At 37.1% G+C, this 23,477-nt stretch overlaps 1 protein-coding gene across 1 annotated transcript in view; it reads right to left on the bottom strand.

Moving 5' to 3' along the window:
• Positions 1–23,215, bottom strand: part of TTC29 (tetratricopeptide repeat domain 29) — a 114,075-nt gene extending 90,860 nt beyond the window's left edge. The window contains exons 1-4 of the mRNA XM_059843967.1: positions 23,140–23,215; positions 20,301–20,397; positions 17,837–17,920; positions 4,305–4,528 (exon numbers count right to left, since the gene is read on the bottom strand). Of these exons, the coding sequence (XP_059699950.1) occupies positions 4,305–4,528; positions 17,837–17,920; positions 20,301–20,397; positions 23,140–23,149 (415 nt within the window). The 5' untranslated portion in view covers positions 23,150–23,215. The remainder of the gene's footprint in view (positions 1–4,304; positions 4,529–17,836; positions 17,921–20,300; positions 20,398–23,139) is intronic.
• Positions 23,216–23,477: the final 262 nt, after the last annotated feature.

Below are 23,477 nucleotides of genomic sequence, written 5' to 3'. Positions count from 1 at the left end.
CTAATGATAATAATATGAGTCAATTAGCTGGTAATCTGGAATGCTAAAAGGGAACTCCAAGCTATTGCTACAAAAACATACTACAGAAATTTTCTAAAAAGTGGTGCTTCTGTTGAATGGTAGTTCTACAAGTGGCTGTATTTTGAGATGGTTTGGTTTCTCTCCAGGACAGAATCACTTCAACTTTTTGTAAGATAACTATAAAAATAATAAAATTCTCCACTGGTCTCTAGCAACAGCTGCATTTTTCCCTGTGATAAAATATTAAGTAGGGAGTGACAAACCTGCTTAGAAAATAAAACAACGTTCCCTTGCCCAGCCCCTCAAAAGCAAACAAAACGATGCCTCATCATTTCCTGCCAACGAAGCAAATATTAGAAGAGGGTTTGTTATACTTTTTTCTTTTAAGGCATAACTTATTTCCATTTTTTTTTCAAAGTCGCATGGGCAATATGGTTATTGCAATGTTTCTAGCCCAAGCCTAAGGCATAACCTTACAGAAAAGCTATCTACTGTAAAACGCTAAACTCTGTTTTCGACCTTGAGTAAACTAGACAAAGATTTTCCAGTGCATGCACATCAAATACTCATGCTTTTGTCATACACTTTATGAAAAGATATCTTTTACAACAAAAACTAATGTTAACTCATACTGTCAAAATTTTTCTCTACACTGAAGTGAGGGAAAGTAAGCCAAGTTGTCACTTCTTTCTAATTGTGTGTCTGGTACTGTCTAGAACAAGGGTCAGCAGCCTGCAGCACATGTACAGATTCAGCATTTAGCACACAGCATGGCACAAAGGTTGAGTGGAGTCAGGAACCAGGAGTAGGTGGAATCTCAGAAGGGCAGCAGATTTTAACTCCTGGTTTCCAGCAGCTGCTCCAGTGATCAGCTAATAAGCAGTGTCTTGCCCTTCTGAAGGGTGTTCATACCTGAGGATTCCATCTTCTGGCTTTGGCACAGTGATCTGCCTCTACAGTGCTGACTGCCCAACACAGCTGCAGCCACTGAACTGTGGCACTTTCCCTGGTTTTGCATTCCTTCTCTGGCAAAGTAGAGTTAACAGCTGGGACAGCCCTTCCTTTAATTGTTCTTGAGCTGGAACTTGCTTTGCATTCCTTTCAATGTCTACAAGCAAACCAGCTCATTCTATACTGATAGAGTACTATCAGTACTGATAAATACAAAATACAGCTTGCCTTTTGAAGGAACCCCCAGTATTTCCATATATGTGCCAAGAAATCACTGTATACACCAAATGCTGTGCAGAGCTGTGCAGATCCATTACTGTGGCATTTATCCTGCATTCTTCTGTAAAAAGACCTACAACTATATACATATTTAAACAGCTCAACTACCTCCTTTTTTTTCCCTAAGCTCCTGAAACCAGAACTACTAAAAAAAGAGGTTAGTCCAGTGTAAAGGAACATCAAAGAATAATAATTAAAACACCCTCAATTTTGAAGTCAGAAACATTTACTTTACTCGTATAAAGAAGGCAAGACAAAAATATAGTCAAGCACTGGCAATATTTCTGCCAGTGCTTTTAGAATAATGCTGAACTCAGGGCAAAATAACTCCATCAGTCATTTTTCTAAAAAACTGCAATGATTGAAGTCCCCTCTCTATTTTTTAAATACTTGGGAGATATTCAAATGCAACAAAAATGAGTTTAAGTTGGCCAGAAAAGCTGTTTTCTTTGCACACAGTAAAATACTGGTAATAGGCAATTAAAAAAAAGACAACTCCTGTGTAATTTGAAGTGCAACCAAAATATTCTATTAAAAATGAAAACAGAGAGAACCTTTACTGGTGTATGTAAAGGCAATCAGTGTAATGCTGGCAAACAAAATGTTACTATTTTCAAACCCAGCAACAAAGAAAGTAATTGCTCTTTGATACCAGCCTGCACATTGTGGTGGATAACTCTGATTCAGTTAAAGAAAATTATTTATGTCAAGAATTGTAGTGTCCTAGAACTATAAACTGTGGAAACCATTACAATATTAACACTTTCCACCAATAAATATGAAAACTGAATGTGTACATAGCTTGCTCTGTACACTATAGTAAGTACCATAAAACTCTAAAATTAGAAGTTCTAAGTTATATTCAAAATTAAGACAGTAACCCTATTATCCAAAAATTACAGATGAGAAAAATTAAATAACAAATAAGAAAATAATTTACTAACAAAGTAAGAGTTGTGTTTTGCACATACCACTCCAGGTTCAAACCCCAATATTTTGTGAAGTTTCAATTCATAAAAAAACTTACAAAAAATTATTTTTTTATGGTTGTCATTTATAGCTCCTATCACTTTTTCAGCACAATTGTTACCTGAGATAGGTAAAATTTCAGCAAACCTAATATTAGCAACATCAACCATGCTATGAAACTCTCACCATTTGCTGACCCAAATATTACCTTCCCCCTTTTAAGCTTGAACTTTGGCAACTGAAGAGCAAATGCAGGTCAGCTGCTGTTGTGGCTGCTACATCATGTTAAGTTCTAGCTGAGGTGAACTGCTGAATGATTCTTAAATGGTGTCAACTGGAGTTGTCAGGAGATCATAAGCCAGAGCCCCAAGCAATTTGATTAGAATCAGAGAGTAACCGGATTAGCAGAACTACTGAATTAGTGTTTGATGAGCTGCACAATTCATGTGAATCTTCACAGCACTGCTGGCTCTCAGACCTGCAACAGGAATTACCATCCACTCCTTCATCTGCCAGGCAACTCAAACCTCATTTTATACAAACAAGACATTTGTGCAAAGATTTGCACTGAAACCAGTGAAAAAAATCAAAACAAATAATGTCCTGATCCAGCAAGTCAGTAACAACGCTTGCCAACTCTTAAGGCCTCATTATTTTTTTATTCTTTCATTTTAATCAACAGGCAAAGTTGGGAGATACTCTCTCCTAGAGGCAAGGTGCAATCAGGCAGCAGGTGGTGGAACCTTGTCTCTGGGAGAGGTGAAAGACTTACAGAACCCAGCACACAAGAAATGCCAGGTTCAGTGAGAGAAGGGCAGGAACTGCACGTTTGGGAAAGCCTTGCCTCTCATGTTTGCCACCTCTGTTGTCACACATCACTGAAAAATATCATGCACTGAAGGCAGGCAAACTTTCTCCTCAAGTAGTTGCAGGGAGCAGGCCCATTGAGATAAGCCAGGTCTAGTACTTTTTGACCATCAGGTATTGGCAGAATGCTTCTGCCAGACCAGTCCAAGCCCCAAACTTCTCTCTCATATTCCGCAAGACACAGGGGTGCCTATTCAGGTTTTAGTCATACTCCAGGCAAAGCTAAAGATTCCTTCGAATTATGGCTGGCTGGGCTTCCTGTCAAAAATTACAGGGAATTAAATAAAGAAATACAACTTTTGGCTTTCACAGCCATCAAATAAACATTTAAAATTAACATTTTTTGGAAGCGCCAAAAGGGTTTATTTTGCTGTTCCTTTTTTTGAAATGAAGTTGCCTGTTTCTAAATTTCAGTCAAAAAGCTTAGATTCCAAATTCACAAAATTTACTGTAGGTTTTCATATTTGTAATGATCAAAATGCAATTTGAAACCAGACAACTATACTGATATCAACTCAGCTATGAAACAAAACTGCAGGTAGAGCTTTGTCTGCTTCCATCCCTGCAATTATTCCAGTGGAGAAAGATGGAGTAAGTTTTGTTACTATTTATAGTAAAAGGAAATGATAAATATGAGTGCTTAGTAAATAGCAGGCAATAGAGAAAATACAATAATTTGGAGTTATGTCTTCACTAATATCTAGTAATTCACAGGTGGCATGTTACATCTGTGTGCTGTATTTTATTTGACATGTTCACAATCCTTTTTAAGTCAGTCACAAATACAAACACAGTTAGCAGGGTATTTAATAAAAAGATTTATAAAAGTATTACTTTGTGAAACAGCATTTCACCTATTAAATTCTTCTAATACAAAACCAGCTACTCAAATCAATAGAGGAAGAAAAACAATAAATAATGAAACTATGAGAAAATAATTGAGATGTTATCAAAGCTATAAATACATCAAACATTTCTGATGTTATCAAAATTCGTTCTACATGCTTTTTCCTTTTTATTCCTTCCTTCACAAAATCTCTCCTGAAATCTGCAGCTCCTAATCATTTATTCTATAAATACAGCTCAGTTGACTAAGGCTGCAATGTGCTAAGATGCAGTAGCGTTTCAAATTCATACATGAAACAATTTGGAAGCTTCCCCCAGGCACTGGCGGCTGCGGCTCCCGCTGCTCCGCTACCCACAATCCCCCCATTTACCTGCTCGCTGGGCTGCCTCAGCCCCGGTCAGGAAGTGGTAAAGCTGATCCAGCTTATCAGGCTGCTCCTCCAGGGACTTCTCATGCCATATGGCTGACCCAGGCCCTGCAGCCTCCCTGAAGGCATTCCACTTCTGGATCAGAGTGAGGAGCTCAGAGAAGGACTTGTGATAACCCCGGCGCAGCATGTCTATGCAGATGTTCTTCTTGTATGAATTCCTGTAACTGGGAATAAGAAAGGGAGATTTTAAGCCTTTAAAATTGTATTCTGTTCTCCACCTTACCAAATAAGTGCAGATAACTACAACAGCTTTCAGGAAGAGACCTCTGCAGTTCAGCAGCAGGGAGTGGGTATTATTTCCCCCACTCAAAGAGAGATCTGCTAAAATCTGCTTGCAAATGCCATACCCTAGGGAAGCAAGCATGGCAATAATCAATAAATACCAATATATACATTGAAAACATGGTCAAAAATACACTGGTATTCTTTAGCTGATATTTGGTAGAAAAGGCTGACTGATGGGAACACCCCCCCATGTTTACATTAGTCCATGAAAACACAATGAACCCTTAGTTTGCTTTAAGACAGTGCACAGGGAAAATTGAGACTCATGTCAAAACAACATATATGTTGTTATATATAACGTTATTATATGTTATATATACATATTGCTATATGTTATATGTTGTTTTATATATACATTAAAGAGTTTTGTTGTAGGACAGGATGGCTTGGCTTAAAAATGTCAAACAAATGCTATGCCAGAAACATATGATATGCCAGAATAATTAGATATTATTTTCCTTCCATTTAGCATATAATTTCAGCTGGTTTAGTGATGCAAAAGTTTGATAATTTCTCCCTAATTTTACAAATAAGTGATGCTATGATGAATTTTAGTTGAATTTAGTGCCTTCATAGACTCTGATAAGATACTAATATCAAAAAGTTGTAGAATCAAATATTCTCTATTGGTAATACACCTTTGGAGGTATTATTTATGGAAATAACTGAAACTTTTCTTTTATATGGCGTGAAACAATCAGATTGCGTCCTCTTCTGGGAAAAAATATGAGTCCAATGGGACTGCAACACAAGGCACAGATGTAAAGGCTTGCAGGGATGGTTGTCCAGTCTGGGAAAACCAACCTTCACCTCAGTAAAATGGCAAGGACACAGATATGTTACCTTTATCTTGTATATTCCATGAAGTTACCAAACTGTTTTCAAGACTGTCCTTTTGGATTAAAAACCATTAATTCAAATTATCTCAGCTTTAAAATAAGTATGAAATTCTGAAAAATGAGATTTATAGTGTGCGTAATAAATTCAGGTGTAATAATAATAGCCCAGTGAGACTAATGCTTTGATCTTAAAAACAGCTACTGCAATTCTTTAACAATGTTGATAAGATGGAAGTGATGTGAAAAACTTCTTAGCTAGATGTCAATAAAATAGACAGCAATGTAAGATGTAGGAAGCAAATAATCTGCATTATTTCATATTTGATATAATTAAAATCTCTTACTACACAGATGCACATTAATCCTTCACATGTACTTTTCACATTTCACTTGCAGAACTGAGCATAAAAATAATCCTATACAATTTAGACCAGACAGTACTGAATTTGTGTTTAATATATAAATAGATGCTTTTTCAGATTGAAAATCACACATTTCTCACACAGATAAGGGAAAAGATATAACTGTTCTGTACCATAAAAATCTGCAACATTTATCTCATAAAAGTATACTAAAAATATGTTTAAACATTTAAGTTTTCATTTTCTAGAATATGCTATATTTGACATATACCAAATGTACAGTATATAGCTTCAAAATACTGTCAAGATACTATGCTAATACCATGCAATATATTCTCTATTTTTTATATGGAATACCGTTTTCTTTACTGTTTAAAAATTCTATGTAATTAAAAAAAAAAAAAGAGCATAGGTAAAAATCCCTACCAACTTCCAAAGGCCTGGGACTGAATCCTATAGTAATGTAACTCAGAGAAGTGGAATAACAATCTGCATAGCAGGCACACACATGCCTGTTTATTTATACAATGGGATCTATATATGTTTGTCTGTGCACATGCATCAGATCAGGAGCTGCATTGGAAATAAACAAGGAAGTAGTTCTAAAAGATCTCAGCAGTCACTACCCAAAATGTCATTCAGGTAATTTTAACATTCACTGGGTACAGAACTGGTATTCATACAAATAGAAAAACTGTGTCCATGTTATTTTCTGTAGACTGATGTATTTTACTTGAAGTCAAAGCACATTTTCCCCACAAGAAAGCATTATTACCAAACCAGTACAGGAAAACAAAGCATGTAGTAAACCACGTAATTTTTAAAAACCAGTGTCAAGAGTGTTTTAATAAATCCCATCCCAATTAATAGAGAAATTGAAATAATGCTGAGATAATCCTACTGTGCAGGGCACATTTTTTTCTGAGGCAAAGATGACTGATTTTGGTACACAAGCAATGAAGCTATCTATTGTAAAACCTTTCAAATTTAGTGCCATAAAAATGAAAGTCATGTCAGTTATGCACAAAGCACACAATAATGATACTATGGTTTCCCCAAGTTTCTGTAATATATAAGCTACAAGTGACTGATCACACACAAACAGTGAAATTGGGCAAGAGATTAACAGTATTATGGGGATAAATGATATTTGTATCACCTACAAGAGCTTGACACTGCAATGAAATCTAAGATAGTTACAGTTATCAGTGTCTCCAGATGAAAATTCCAGGGTCCTCTTTTCCCCCACCAAACACTCCTTTTGAACAGAGGCATGGTGTAGGTGAGAGCAGCAAACTTTTCATGATACCTTGAGATAAACTATAAATCCTCAGTCCTCAGTCCTCAAAACACTTTCCATCCTGCTTTTTATGATGTCATGCAGCATGCAAAATCTGAGGTTAAGCAGAACAACTCATGTTTTAGATAACTAAAGATTACTTGATTTCCAATATCAATATCAAAACATCATACCTAAGGTTCCTTCCAACTCAGGATATTCTACGATTCTGTGTTTTATTTTATAAAACCCCACCGTTAGCATTAGTGTAGTACGTTTCTACACTGAGAAAGCAACCTTACACTAAACACTTTCGAACCTTGCTACCTAATAACTGATGATTTATTGTTAAACAAGCGAGTTTGCTTTTCTGCATTCGTCCGCGCTGACTTGAGGTTTCCTTTGAACAATTAAGTTACTTCCAGGAGCGAAATGAGAGAAGACTGCCTGCCCTTTGCTGTGCCCGGAGCGGAGCAGTTCTCGGGGTTTAATGGTCTCTGGGGGCATCTACTGGAAATATGGGAAACTGCAGGCAGGATGCGCGGATCCCGGCGCAGAACAAAGGGCCCGGCCGTGCCCCGGCGCAGGGCACAGGGCACAGGGCAAGGGGCCACCACGGCTCGCACGGCGGCTTCAAGCCACGGAATATGTCGGACCAGAGTGAGCAGACAGCTCTGTAAGGTCAGCCGGGTTTCATTTTGAAACGGAATGTGATGTGACTGCAAATCCAAAGTCCTTCCTCCCCTAGGGTGATCATGAGATCATGCCAGAGAAACAGGTTTCAGATGGACTTTTTTTTTTTTTAAGCAAGCTGTTTTAAAATGAAATTTGGAGCATCTCTATGTATTTATGGTTAAAATAAAGATTCCACTTTATCAGGTTTTAATTTAAAGGAGAATTGGTTTGCTTTTCTCATCCATGAAAGTCAACAGATGAGAACCACAACACTTACCACAGAGCCAGCTGATTCTAAGAATCCCCCGATCCTCTGCCTGTGCACTCATTTCTGTCATTGCTGCTACCCCGTAATGTTGCTAAATGTTTATTTACACAGGCAGGGCACTGAGCTCCAGGTGGATCTGATCCTACACCTGCAGTTACTATGATGCTGTGCTGCATCAGAAAGTGCTGAAAAATTCTGTGAGTTCTGAGAGTCTCTGTGTCATGATAAGGGTTGTGTGTCACAAGAGTTTTCAGCACCAAATAAATAATCAAAAGTTAAAGTTGCCGTTTTAGTGGCATCTTGGTACAGGTGATGGTTTTGTGTCATGTAACATTACATGGGTGGAAGGAGCTATTATTGAATGTGGATCTGAGAGCTTGAAAAGACACTGCTGTTAACACTGTGCTTAATTTAAGTGTACGCAGGTATTGCTACAGACATTTGAATTTTTTCCTAAACTATACTTCAGTAATTATACTTCAGCTACTTCAGTAATTTTCTTATATGGATTTCTTTTTTGCATTATCATTGCTATTACAAAACAATCTAGAGTCATGCTGAGAAATCATGGAAACCTGATTCCAATCTGTCTTTACCAGAGGAAGAATAACAAACAGCAATGTTCAGTGAGATTAATGAAATTACACTGTTGTTCCAGTCTCAAGGACTTTCCTTTATTATGGTATTGCACTTTTACAAGACCCTCAAGCCATGCTGGGAGATCAGCACAGCACCTCGCAACATTTCCTCCAACTTAAAATCCTCCACAATAAGGCTATTTGCATTCTACTCTTTGACTAAAAGAGAGGACAGAAAAAGGAAATTAAGAGGCCAAGAGGCAGGAACTGGTGTTAGAAATAATCGTAACAGAATCATTTATTAGGAGCTCAATACTCTATGCCTCCTGACTGATGTGGTCAATTACAGACACGCAAAATAAGTCCAGAAGACTACTACTTTCAGATGGCAGATTTATTTCTTTATAGCTATATATATATATAAACATAAAAATATCAGGTTTCATATATTTTGATTTTGTAGGGCTTAATTAGTATTTCCAGTTAATTCCAGCTGCTTATTACAATACAAGTTGTTGTATTGTACTGTAGCAATCCCATTTTGTAAAGAACAAAACAGCATGGATAAAACAACGATAGTATATAAAATATTAAAGTGTATTTCCAGTGTAAAATAATTACTCTACCAATTATTATAATGTTTAAAAACTGTATTCAAATAGGTTTCATCCACTTGGGATTTCCTTCTGCAGTTGGCAAGCCAATGACTGATACAAATGCCTTAGATAAGCATCACAAAATTATGAAAAAATAATAAAGATATTTTTGCTTATGTTTATTTAAACAAATTTATTTTACTTCCCCTCCATTTCCTGTCTATAAATCTACAAGAAAATTAAAATTACATAAAGTATGTGAATACTTAGCTATTTTTTGCTTATCCTATATGCAAAAAAACTATATCATAAACATAGGAATATCACAATTTCCTCCCTAAAATTTTCAAAATATATGCATTAAGTAAAAAAACAAATATAGTACATAAAATACAAAAAAGCCAAATACGCTGTAAGAATTTATACATTCAGGCTTCTCTGCCTAGTAATTGAAAGATGAATTATTATTTAATTATAGTTGGACAGCCAAAAACCAAGAACAGTTTTGCAACACCGTTGGTGACCCATGCCCAAAATGAGCTGAGTTTTGTGCAGGGAATTGTTGAACACCGAAAGTGCTCATGCAAACACTTGGCAAATATGGAAGGTGAGGTGCCTTCAGCACCCAGGTTCCAGCGGCGTCAGGCCCTGTACTCACTCTGCTGCTGTCTACACTGCCACGTCCCTGGGCTGCAACGCATCAAAGGTGAGCACACAGCTAACTCAAAAATACATCCAAGTCCTGTGCTATCCCAATTCTCTGGGAGAATTTATCCACATAAGTATTTTGGTAAGTCAAGCCCTTGTATGGTCCAGGCACTCGGCACATTTCAGTACCACGTACAGCTACAGTTACAAAGCTATTTAACTGCATCAGGGCACAGCCTCTTTAATCCTGCTTTAAAGACTGTCCGTTTAAATACTTTTCTTTTAATGAAATATTTACTGCATGGTAATATGTTAAATTGTAGACTATAGTAATCTCATTAAAAAAAGATATGACAGTACAGTAAATGCCATTAAGCAGTAATAGACAGCTTACACTTCAGAATATTTTACTACTAAGGCTGAGTGTTAAATTACATTGAGGTGGGGTGCCCGCTTTTTAATTCCAAATTACAAACTTGAAATAGCTAATATCGTATTACAAAAAATAATAAAATCCACAAACCCCCAAAATGTTATAAAAAGGATTCCCTATTCTAATTACAAATAAAAAATATTGCACAACGATTTGTACACATCATGGAAGGGAAGAACAGCACTTGGAATTGACTTGTAACAATACAGAAGAAGAAGAAAAACTTTATGGAGCTATTTATCCAGAGCTATTAACAGAAAGACGAAAATAAAGCAAATATAAAAAAAAAAGAGGCGTAGGTATTTTATGCTATATATATATCTTTTAAAATTTATTATTTACAAGAACTTCTAGCTTTAGCAATGCAGTCTTTTCCATCTGCTGCCTCAGTCACTGCATTGTTGTCAAACCACACTTTAACCTAAATCATGCAATCAAAGGGAGATGCACACCCTGTCAGTAGGATCCCGCAAAGAACACATATATTGAACTCACTTCCTTTTGTTCAAAGCTACATAAAATGAAAAATTAATCAATTATAAACATCAAAGGATGACACATAAAAAGTGTTTTAAAATGAATGTAAGCACTGTAATAATTAAGAATTCTCATTAACCCAGAAAATGGAAATATAAATTTAGGAAAGAACTTTTGAAACATTCTGTCTCTAAACATAAATGCAAAGAAAAACATTAAAACTAAAGATAAAAATTCTACCCTTATGAAAATGTTCATCTTACATACATAAACACACCTGTGATTATTTCCAGAATAATCAGAAAAAAACATTATCTTCATTAATCTTTCCACTTTTCTTTCCAGATTAATAACGTTCCTTAACCAAAAGTAATTCCAACCACATTTTATGGAGTACTATTTATCAAAATGAAGTATTTCTCAACTTCCCTCTTTTATTTCAGAGCTGACCTGACCATCTGAGAGCTAGAAACATGTGAGTTTGGAATCCTTTCCATTTGACTTGAATGATATCAAAGCAGTCACTAAATTTCTCTGCACGTTTATTTTACAGGGTGCAGGACAGATAAACATAATTATTTACTTTCTGTATCCTCTCAAGCTGTTTTTATGAAATTTCATAAAACCCTATCTTAGGCTTAAATACTGTATTTATTGCAGTATTGACATGAACAATTCACACTGCACTTTTGCTTTTGTTTGGGAAATCTCTTATTCAAGTCCCCAGCTGAATTTACTCAGTAGGATAAGGACAAATAGAACACAAAGAGATTGATAAGAAAGGAAAGGCGAGGATTTGACACACTGCAGGATTCACTGTAAAAATTATTAGGAAGTCATGACTGTACCAAGGCATATTAGACAATCTTTCTTCATCTCAGCCTCTTTTTGTGTGTTAGAGATGCTTCACCTTTATGGAGTGTTTTAAAAATAGAAGTCAGTTGTGCACTGCTTGTACATTATCTTCAGTAGTAAATATTGTTGAACTACTGAGAAATGAAAGCACTAAAAAAACCATAAGACCAAACTTAGTAAAAACAACAAGTTACATAAAAAAAGAAAAACTTCAGCTCACTGTGTTCTTCTTTATTAAAGTATGTCATGTATTTTATCTTTGCAAGAGTTTGATGAGTTTTTGCAAGTAAAATTCTGTTTCCTCTATACTTGCTAATAGTCATGAGAATCTGTAGTTTGCACCTTCCCATTAAAAATGTATTGTATTTTTTGAAATTATTCACCCCGCCTTTTATCCAGATCATGTCTTTGAAAGGAGGAAGTAGATAATAAATGGAATAATTCATGATTTCCCATTAAATATGAAACTTTCTTTTGCAGAGTTTAGAAAATGAAGTTCTACATAATGTACAGAAGTTGATTAGAACTTTTTTTAACCTTTTCAAGAAAAATCTTCCACATTACACAAATGCACAGAGAAGTTTCTTTAGGAAAGGCAAACCATTCACTTCCTACACAGTTCTGTTCCTCAGATCACTGCCTAATTACACTAAATAATATGCTTATCAGGCCCAAAATTCACAGAGATCATTCATTTGACCAAAAAGAATGTGCGCCTCTAAGTTCTAAAATCTCTTTTTGAAAGTTGTTTAATAAACATTGAATCCTGGTCATGGCAAGTGAGATTGTTAGGAATTATTCAGACTGACAAAAATACATATTTAAATAATATTGTGAAAGGAATTTAAAATTTATCATCTAGCTCACTAAGTGACTTGTGCCATCTCCCTTTCCACAACCAGCAGGGAGTTTGGGACAGAGTGCCTTAATTTAAAATTTCTTTTACCATGAAAGAAAAAATTTCTTTGGTTCTGATTTACTCTCTTCCATAGTTTTTAGTATCTAAAAGTGAAGAAATACCCACATAAAATGTAAATGAGTTTACACAACATTCCACCAGTTTTCAACCAGAGTAATGTGAACAAAGAGGGCCATAAGGTTCTTACAGGTCCTGTCCAAAGACTAACATCAGGAAGAACAGCAAAGTCTTGCTAGGACTGAACACGAAAGGGAAAGAAGTTTACTTCTTTCTCTGTTTGCTGCTGTGTCCTTGAGCTTGCCTCCCTCCCTCTGTCTTCACAGCGTTGTACACAGAAGAAATGGAAGCAGCTCACAGCAGTGCCTCACTGGGACCAAATACTGTCCAATCAAAGGCTGAAATACAAGGGAAAAGCAGAATCTGCTCCTACACATTACCTGTCTCCATCTCAATTTGCCTTTTGCAAGCTTGCTAGTAATAGCAGATGCACCTTGTGATTCCTTACCTTAATCCCATACCAATAAAATATTTTCCTCACCTTTTTTCTGGTAGTGCTTCTTTTCTCTTCCTTGAGACCCTCACTTGCTAACAGAGAAATGGTCAATCTACCCCTACAACATAAAACTCCCGTGCCTAGACCAAGCCCCTTCAAATTGGGAAGCCCCAGTAAAAATTTCTGGTAGTGAAAAAGACAACATGCCAATATGATATCAATGAAAAAAAGGTCCCCATCTATTTTTTGAGTAACCTAAGAAGTCACCTTATTAATTTATGCGGTAGAGGTGACAGCTACTAAAAGTATGGGTTAATCAAATCCCCAGTCAGCTATTTCTGTTCAGCTTCCTTAAAGCACTGGTCTTTCAATGCATAGAATACAGACAGATAAAGAAGCAAATAAATCAAAAACTGTATTCAAAAGTAAATCAAAACTCTCACGATTGAAATAAATTACAAACAAAGGACAAGGTCATAAAAATGACAAGGTCTAATACTAAGGCTTACTAGTCCATCATGGCTATGATGAAAATACAGAACAAACCTTCATAGTAGGTCTTCTCCTCTCCATCAGCCCACAAATCCCATTTTTCTCCCTCGTGAACACTCCAGATCATCCTGGCCTCTAGTCAGGTGAGGAAGTTTCTCCCTCCTAAGTCCTGGAGGACAGATAGGGCTGAGTATTCAGAGATCACCGGTAGAAGACATATGGATGTAGGAAAGAAATAATTATTTCTTTCTACAAACTCCTCTAACACTTAATCCCTCACAAATTTTCCCACATCTTTTTTTCTTAACTCTACTTAGCTGATGCTGACACCAAAAAGAGCAGAAACTTGAGGAGGGTAGTAAATAATTTGTCTCTGACTAAAGAAGGGAAAAATTTTTTTCAGATGCCACCAAAAGAAGTTTTAAAATGGATGCCAGGTCACTTCTGTTCTGCAGTTGACAGCTTCCTGTAAAAATATTGCCTCAGGAATCAGTCTCTAAAACCTCTTCCTCATCCTTTTTACAGCTTTCAAAATTCCATGGTTCAGCAGCGTGGGATTGAGCAGTAAATTATGTGTCTACATCTGAGCCTGTCACCCTACGATCTCTCCATAAGCCATGGAGAGAAACAGGTGCTTCGAAAGTATAATTCACCTTATTCTAAAGCACTTGTCTGGATCCTGAAAGATGGGACTCAACTTATCACAAGGCTGGGGTTGTTGACCTGGATCAGTCAAGCTTGGGTGAAAGTCCCTCTGCTTTTTTTGCAGGGAGTTTACAGAAGCTGTGCTTCACTCCTCACTGCTAGAGCAGAAATGTTATGTTCCATTTTGCAGCCAACAATCTGAAAAATAGTTTAATGATCCACCTTCCCAGTATTGGCAGAGATGGTCAACAACTGCTCTGGAGGACACAGAACACCTGAGAATGAAAGCCTTTGCCTTTGTCTGTTTCAGCTAATCCTAAAGTGGGCCAGCCATTGGAGAATTCTAAGCAGTACAGCCCACTGTATCTCAAAAACATCTGACAGAATGTGTGTAAGAGAATGTTGTCTCCCGCCCAAAAAAATTAATCTCAGAGCCTGTCTTTACTGACACAGATTTATCAAGCAAGCTTTCCATAACACACTGATCCACCACTCATGAGACAGAAAACATAAATACAAATTTTCTGCATACCTAGGTAAGCCTTCACCATCTCTGTATAACAATTTGAATTTCTTTTGACCACCAGAGCCTTGAGGACCGTAGAACTCCATCATCCAAATGTATTCAAAATACACGTAGTAACCTCACTAATGTAATTATTTTTTTAGTAACATAGCTAAGCAAAGCTACTCCTCTAATCAAATACATTTCAAAGTTTCTCTTTCTAGTCTTCAACTCTTTTTTGATGATGTGCTCCTCCTTTCAACAATTTTCATTTGTATGAAGAGGAGAGAACTGTTACTTGATCTTTCTGGCCCTGACAAAAAGATCAGGAAACAAGAATGACAATATCAAATTCTGGCCCATTTTATGCTCTAAACTAATCTGAAGATTCAATCCTGAAACCAATCTCTTGAGGAAAAATGCTTTACTTCACGGTTCATCGTGAACTTCTTGACTCTTAGTTCAGTCATATGAACTATTTTTAATTTTTACTGCAATTTGATGTTGATATGTTAATGACTTGGTGAGTCAAGACTAAGAACAGAAGGTATCAAGGAAAGCACACTGAAGGCCACAGGAGTCAGCCAACCTCCACCTACAAAAGCCTGCTTCTGTGGCAAGAAAGCACTCAAATTCTGCATTAATGGACTTTTACATTTTTTTCCATTTTCAGATCCTTGCACCACATTTACTTCTTATTTAAAGCTAAAGTCTTTGAGAAGGAAGCAAAGCAAAATCAATGAAAAAACAAAGCAATATCCTGCTTTAATATAATTAAAGCACTATCTTTCTTAAGCACTATTTTTTCTCCCTCATCTATCATATCAACCTGAGACAAAAAATATTACAAAGAAAAAGAATGAAAAACATCTCATTTTTCCACCGGAAAAATAGAGATTGTATAATGAAGACCCCTAACTGAATTCTTCTATTTTGGTGACGTTTGGAACACAGGACAATATTTGACAATACAAGAATAACTGCAACCTTTTTCCTTCAATAGTTCATCTCAATTTTAAGGAATATTGTGAAGGATAAGATTTTAGGGGAAAATTTTAAAGAATATAGCTTTTTTCCATAAATGTGATACTACCTATACACTCCTTTATTTAGAAGATAATAAATTTGTTGTTTGCCTAATGTACACTTAAAAAAAACGGTGTTTAATATTAAGCAGAAGTGTGGCTACAAGGATTTGTCTTGGTGCAATAATCACTGGCTTATATAGTTAAACTCAATATTAAACAAAAGTAAAGATATTTATATGTCAGAGGAAGGAAATTCAGTCCTTTTATAAAGAAGTATAATAATCTGCTTCTGGAATGGAAACAATATTGAAAAACTACACAGCATATTACAAGCCATCTCTTATATTTTTAAAATAATAATACCCGTTGCCTGCTGAGACATACCAAGCATTGCACTGATTTCAGTAAGATCATTTATAGATATGGCATTGCCTTACTTAATAAATTTGTTTTATATGACATTTGATGCATTTAGTTTTTTCTAACTAGATTAGCATAATACTAATGTAACTGTGTAGTTAGTTTGCTATCTTTTGTTTGCTCTCAAATTATTTTATCAAGGTTATGGAAGAGCATTTGTAAATTATATTTATAGAGAGAAATTTTGTAACTGCTGACTTATTATCAAAAGCTAAAATTCTAAGAGAATTAAATGCACAGAACATGAATGTAACCTTTTAAAGTAGGTACTTTAAAAATCTCCACAGAAATACACCAGAATATATATGATATTTCAGTTTAATCTTCTAAGAGGCGTTGGTAACTTTGGAAAAACAGCCTCTTACAAAACTGTAAGGGAACTCCACTTTGCGTAGGTATTGCAGAACAGATGATAAAATTCTTACTTCATTGGGGATGTCCTTGCTGGTTTCCTTTTCCACAACATTCATACTCAGGTTTGGATATAAAAACATCACTTAGGAGGATTTTTTGCACTGTTTTTTTGTTTGTTTGTAAAACATACTTTGAAGCCCCAAGGTCTTCCTAAAATAGCAGTGACCTCCTGTGTAATCACCTCAGAGAGAACACTTGTGTCCCTGGCATGGTGTGGAAATCCACTGGGGCTGGGGACTGAAACAGCTCCCTGGGAAGGCAACTCAGCCTGTGACAATTGTTGGAGTGTGATGAGCAGAGCAGCCAGTTCCACAGCTGGTGTGGAACCAGGGGGACAGTAAGGGAAGGTGCTCACTTCTGTGCTTGCTCCCTGAGGTCTGATACTTGCAGTAACTCTCTAGATTTCAAGGTGGAAGTTTTTAGGGAAGATTTGCAGGCACATTCTTAGGCTAGGAAGGAGAAAAGAAACATATTTTGCAAGAAACTAGCTGGTGGAATTCCTGCCTGACTGAGAGAATGTTTTTATGCTGCAAGGGTGATCTTGCAATATTCATTGTTAAGGTGCCTAGAGCCCTTGTATAGGCATCCTTTTATTATTTAAATATTGAAATAAATAAATCAGCTCACTTAACCAAGCAGCAATCCAGTTTGTTAGAATTCTTTCATTAATTTTGATGGTGCTGAACCCCAGATCTGTTAAAATACTCCAGAAGAATAAGACAGTCATAGTCTCTTGTAGCTTCTGAATGTAAATACCTCAGCTGTAAGAAATCAAAAGTTATCTAGATTCCTTTCATTCACTGGGTTTTTAAATAACTAATGGGGTATTAAATGCTTCACCACAGAAGTTAGCACTTGGGCTTGGCTAAATAGTAATTCAAAATTACAAGAACGTGTATGTCGGCATACTCAGCTCCCACCCCAAAGGAGATATTTCACAAAGGCTCAGAAAAAAAAGAGAAGGGAAAAGAAAAAAAAAGGCAGCACAATATAATTACTGACACAATCTTAACAATAATGTTACAAATCGGATCTCATTGGTAAATATACAAATTAGGAAAACCAAGGAGATAAACGCTTTGATATATTTAACATCAGGAGAAATGAAACATCATTTAATATCAACCTCAATTTTTAAATGCCAAGTTCCACTAAAAAGGGTACAGCCTAGGGAACTTTAAATTTAAATTACTATGATGACTAGAAACAAAGGAAACAATAAATTTATGGATGTTGAAATGCCTCGAAAAAGCCAACTTACGCAGCAGCTTCTTGTGTTGACACCCCTTTGATATTCTTCGCCAAATAATCATCTATGGCATCTTTGTCTTTGATCAAATGTATCCTAAATTTAAATGAAAAAAATTAAAAGAAACACTGTTAGGTGGTAACACAGACTTCTGCAGCATGTATAATATATTATCATCACCAAGGAGAGCTAAACACTGAAATATTGACAAAGTAATATATCAGACATTCTATAAGCACATACAAGTATATTTTTAATTTTTTGCTCTGTAGTTAGTTCAAATCTTCATTTCTGAAAGAAAACAGAGGTGATATAAGCTTTCAGGGGATCTGGTTATCTGATATTTCTGTCTAAACTAAAAGAAATTGTGTATTAGCTAAATCAGTAATAATTGATTAAGCTATCCATATTTAAACTGTTTCCTAAATCAGAACTGTTACATTTTTGTATTATCAGTATGGGCCAGAGTGGTACAATCTATTTCGTATTTAGCTTCTCCAAAATTAAAAACAAAGGCAAATCAAGAAAAGAATTCCCAAATCCAACTCAAAATGTTTTCCTTGGTGCAATGCAATCTTTTAATACTGCTCCCGGCTTTCCACAGTTTGAGTAGCTTAGTGCTAAAGGTGCTCCACTGAGGGGATAATTTGAAGGTCATCAAAATAAAGAGCAAATTTCAGGATGCATGGATCTAGGTTTAAAATTTGAACTGTGCACCATTTCACCTTTCACTTCAGCCACCATATCTATGCATCTCCACTCTGATAGACACGAGATGCCTGGAAAGGGTAATATGCACTTGCTGACCATAAGGTGTGTATAAATAGAATCTGATATCCCAACTGTAGAGGATGTTATCTTTATAAAAGTAATGTGAATTTATTTTTATCCTTCCAAGAAAGAGCACAAAGATTGTCTGGTTAATCACTCAAAGATAAAAGAAATTCAGCACTAGTGTTCCACATAAATCCATTACTTTGCTCTTTCTCTGTCTGTATTACACTGCTGTCTTTCATTACAGTGATGAGAGTAAACTCTTTTCATAATGTTAGCTATTATAAGCATCACACTCCTTATTGCTCTGAGAATACTGAAGACACTTCACAAAGTTCATTTAAATGAAAACAAAATAGCTAAGCAAAACAGAGATATTTTGACATATCTGTATTTAAAACAATGTAACAGTGAAAACTTCCCTCACAAATAGTGCCTTTAAATTTGTTCCAGAATTTGCTGCTGCTGAGGGGCACCAGCAGAGACTTGTGCTTCAAGGCTGCACTTAACACAATCCAGTTGCTGCTGATGTACACCTTATCGATATTGCCATGAAAATTCCCTTATAATCAACACCAAAATGTTCTCAATATCAAAATTTTCACACCAGAATAAAAAAAATTTAGGAAGATCTTTGGAAGAAGGGAGAGAAAGTCAAAACCCCCAAAGAGAAACAGTGAACTACAGCAGCCAAATTCCTATCAGCCTACTGCAATTGAAAAGCACTGCAGTTAAAAAGCATCTCAAAATGAAACAAAGAAAAGCCTGATGCCTTTCCATCATCTTTACAAAGGTATCTTAATAAATAAATTTTTTAAAATCAGAGGGAAAGCCCTTAGAATCATTTACAATTTTAAATGCCACCTGCCTTATAGCCAAAGTATGAATTTATGACTTCTGATTGGTAACACCTTCAAACTTAAAGAAAACTACAGTCAAGGGAAAAAAAAATAAGCAAAAGCTTGCAAACTAATTGCTGTATAACAGAAGTTCTGTAATAACCTGTATTGGACTCATGTAACTACAAACATGGTCACCCATCATTAAGAGTTGAGCTTACTAAAAATAACAAATACTCATCTCACCCAGGCTGTTATTATGGATGATGCTAGTGTAGCAATAACACAAAAAACATGGGCAGGTAATACTTAGGAAAAAATACACTAGGAAATTCCATCAGCTCAAGAAAATCATTATGGCTTCTTATATGCAACAAGAATTAAAAACACTAAAATTAATTAATTAATTAATCAATGTGAAGAAAAGAGACTATGACTAGGAATGGACATTTTTTCTTTTTACAGAATTGAGATGAGGATGGCATTTGCTAAAACACACCAATTCTTTTCTTCCAGAGGTTGTCACTTGCCTTTTTCAAGCTACTTCATCCTTTTTTCTCTGGTGTTTCCATAATGACTCACAGTACTTCATAAAGTGTACAAAAAGAGTCTGCTTCACCTGTAAGTTGGCTCCTATTTAATTTTAAATCACTCAGTTGTTAACAAGAAATCCATTTTAATCCAATGGACACCTTTTTTTTTTTCTCTTTTAATTTTGGAACTTTCCTAAGAGAGAACTTCCTTGCCTATGATTTTTGTAGTTTTAAATATTGCAAAATAGCAAACATGATTTGCCACCGTGGCACAGCTGATTGAAGCTGTTCACATCAGAAATGATGCTTTGAAAGAGAAGTGGTACCTACCTTGCAAACTCTAATGGGGGGCAAAGAGGCTGCTCCATGAACTTGGGATGTTCCCCTGGGCTTTGGAGGACTGCTTGAGGCAACACCTTCATTTGCACTAAAACAAACAAACAAAACCAACATTACTTGAAACAACCCTTCACAGCAATGTGGTTTCTTTTCCTTCTTGTGCTGCTTCCCAGGCCACTCTCTGTTATTTCCAGTGCATTAAAACCCAACTCCAGTTCCACTCAAATCGCAGCATTACTTCAGTAGGACACAGCACAAAGGAATGGTCATTATTTAACTTTCCATGGATTTCTCTCTTTCACTGAGGTGCTTTTGATTTTCATAGGGACAGCTGATTCAGGAACCAATACCTGCATGGGATTCATCTGAGCTATCTCATTTACTTCCTGAAGCTATCTAGGTCCAAGTAGTGATAATATTTTAATACACAATATGGACAGATGATGGAATATACATGGTGCAAAGCAACCACAGGCACTGTGTTAATGTTCAAAATCCTACATAATCATACTAGAAAGAAGCTTTTGAAGGAAAAAAAATGTAAGTAATGCTATACTTACAACACAGGGTTTTACTTACAACAAAAGCCAAAAGCCTCACAGTTATTTAGAATCATCTAGCTTGTCATCTTGAAGTACAAAAATGCTAAGAGGACTTTTTTGTCATATAGAGCTACTGTGTTTTTTCCCCAAGTATTCAGTCTATACTTCCTACCATTAAAGTTTCAGCTGCCAGTTCCTTCATTTTGCATGTCTGTGATCTGAGGACGTTAGCAGCAGGAGCACCCTTACTTTTAAATTTGGTTTAATGTAGGTATTGCATGCCCTGCTGGTAGGCCTGAAGGCATAAACTTTTAATAGGGATGGAAAAACAGAATATAATAAGAGGGGGGAAAGAATTTAACTATTTGCTACATTTAGTGAAAGGAATTTTTTTTTTTTGGGAAATAGGTATTAGATATGAATCAATTTGTTACTAAATGATCAGCATCAGATTAGCAGATATTTTATATATTAGCCTTTCTGGGATCAAAAGCCATTTCATTGATGCAGTATTTTGCTGTGGTTATACTGAAGTAATTTTTTAAATTGTGTTACTGAGAACTGAATAATGAGGAGAATTATAGTTTGAAAGGATGACAGGATAGGATATTTCTCCTAAGTCATTCTTTTGGGGCCTTGTACTGGTGATAACATTTTTTACAGAAAGAAAATAGATATTATTTATAGATAAACAGATCTGCAATTAGAGACAGCAAAATTTAACAGAAGTGTGTCCTAGAAAAGAAAAAATCAATAGAACGAAAAACATATGGGTAATTCATCACTATAAAAGATTACACTTCTCACAGAGAATGACAGGTTTGTATACAAAAACTATACAGAAAGGAAAACCCCTTTTTAGGAAGATGCTATTCAGTGAAAAATAGTAATTGGACTTTGGAGCAACAATATTGAAGCCCAGAGAAGACACAAAGCTTTCTGCAAGCTTCTTTGTTGTGAGATATTAGGTGGGGAAATGAACACAGCCATGCCTTAGTGGAGGCTGAGGGCAGAAAAGGGGGGGAAGCAGCTGCAAGCCCCACAGAGCCAGTGCAGCCATGGAAAGCTATTGATAGGGAGCTCTAATTTGGAGACTGGCACAAAGCACCTGGCTGGAGTGCACGAGTCCTTGCTGGCTCACACACTCCACGTTCCCAACCCACAGAAATAAAATCTATGGGACAAGAGGCTATCAGGCACACAGGTGTCACATGAGGCACATATGCAGACATTTTTCTTAGCATGTTTCGGCCTCACAAGGACTAAAATACTGCCCTGGCTCCTATTTTGAACTCAAAGCTTGGGAAAGGAAAAAAAAAAAAATCCCAAGCTGCTTCATAATAATGCCAAATGAACTTTTACTTTAGATGTGGGAGATTGCTTTCAGAGCGAAATGGAGGGTGTATTTCTCTCATTTCCAAGGTAACTAATTATTACAGGTAAATTACAACCACAGACACATGACCGAAGTCACCACATCCTTCTGAAACCCATGCTATTTCAGTCGTGTAAGTTTCATTGCTGGTCATTTAAAGACCACTTTACATCTTGCTCCTTTATGATAAAGTCCAAGCCACGTCTCATTTACTTAATCAAACACCCACAGAATTCAGCAAAACACGAGGAGGTGCAGTTTGTTTCTAAAGAAGTGCTTCACTGAATCCTACAATGGAGGGAATCTCCCCATGGATGTAATTGCTCCAAGGTGCACTGAAGCTGAAGGTAAAACACCAGCTGACAGCTGAGAGCAATGGTGCCTTTCCCGGCACCTTTTGGGAAACCCCTTTGCTCTCCCTACACATCTTCTGAGGTATTAACTGGAGGCTGAGGATTTCCCTCCCCGGGAAGGAGGAGAGGAAGCAGGGATGGATACACCACACGGCTGCCTTTGTGGGCACAGCTGCTGCTACTTGGCACCTCGTAAGATAAAGGGACATCAGAATGCGACAGGACAGACTTACTGGCACGCAGCTTTACTACACTGAAAGTAAGAGTGTAAATTGATTAAAAAAACACAAACGAACAATACATTTTTTAATCGATGGTCAGCGTGATAGATGCTATTTGTTCCAAGTGAGCTGGACGAGGTCACGGCCTCAGCCTGACCTGAATCCTCCACGCCCTCCGTCCCTGCGGCTCTGGGAATTCAGCCGCCATCTGCCTGGCTGCCACCAACCACCGCCCAGGGACACCTCAGCGTGTGCCTTCACCTGTCCCGCTACACAGCCTGGCCCTTGGCCCGGTACCGAAATGTACCCCCATCGGCCGGAGCTGCCCGGCGCACAGACCTGGGCTCATGGCGCGGCCGCAGGACGAGCTCTCTCCGCCGGCCCGGCCCGGCCCAGCCCCTCACGGGACACCGCGGCCTCGCCATGGCGACGGGGGCGGGCGGCGCCGGGGCCGGGCGGCGCTGAGGGCCGGGCCCTCGGAGCTCTCACGGACCATCCCACCCCTTCCCGGCGCGCTCGGGGAGGCGCTGGAGCCGAATTAGACCTTGGGAAGCGCGGGGGCTGCGAGGAACCGGCACGGCTCGAGGTGTTGATGGGCTTTCCAGGAGCTCAGGTGAGCTCCGAACCAGCTGCCTCAAACGGGAGCGTCCCTTAAAACTGAGCGAGTTTCTCAATCT

Source organism: Haemorhous mexicanus, chromosome 4, assembly GCF_027477595.1.
Source record: "Haemorhous mexicanus isolate bHaeMex1 chromosome 4, bHaeMex1.pri, whole genome shotgun sequence".
In the NCBI taxonomy this organism is placed as follows: domain Eukaryota; kingdom Metazoa; phylum Chordata; class Aves; order Passeriformes; family Fringillidae; genus Haemorhous; species Haemorhous mexicanus.
Note: the sequence above shows the minus strand (reverse complement) of the source record. Positions and strands in the feature narration are given on the sequence as shown.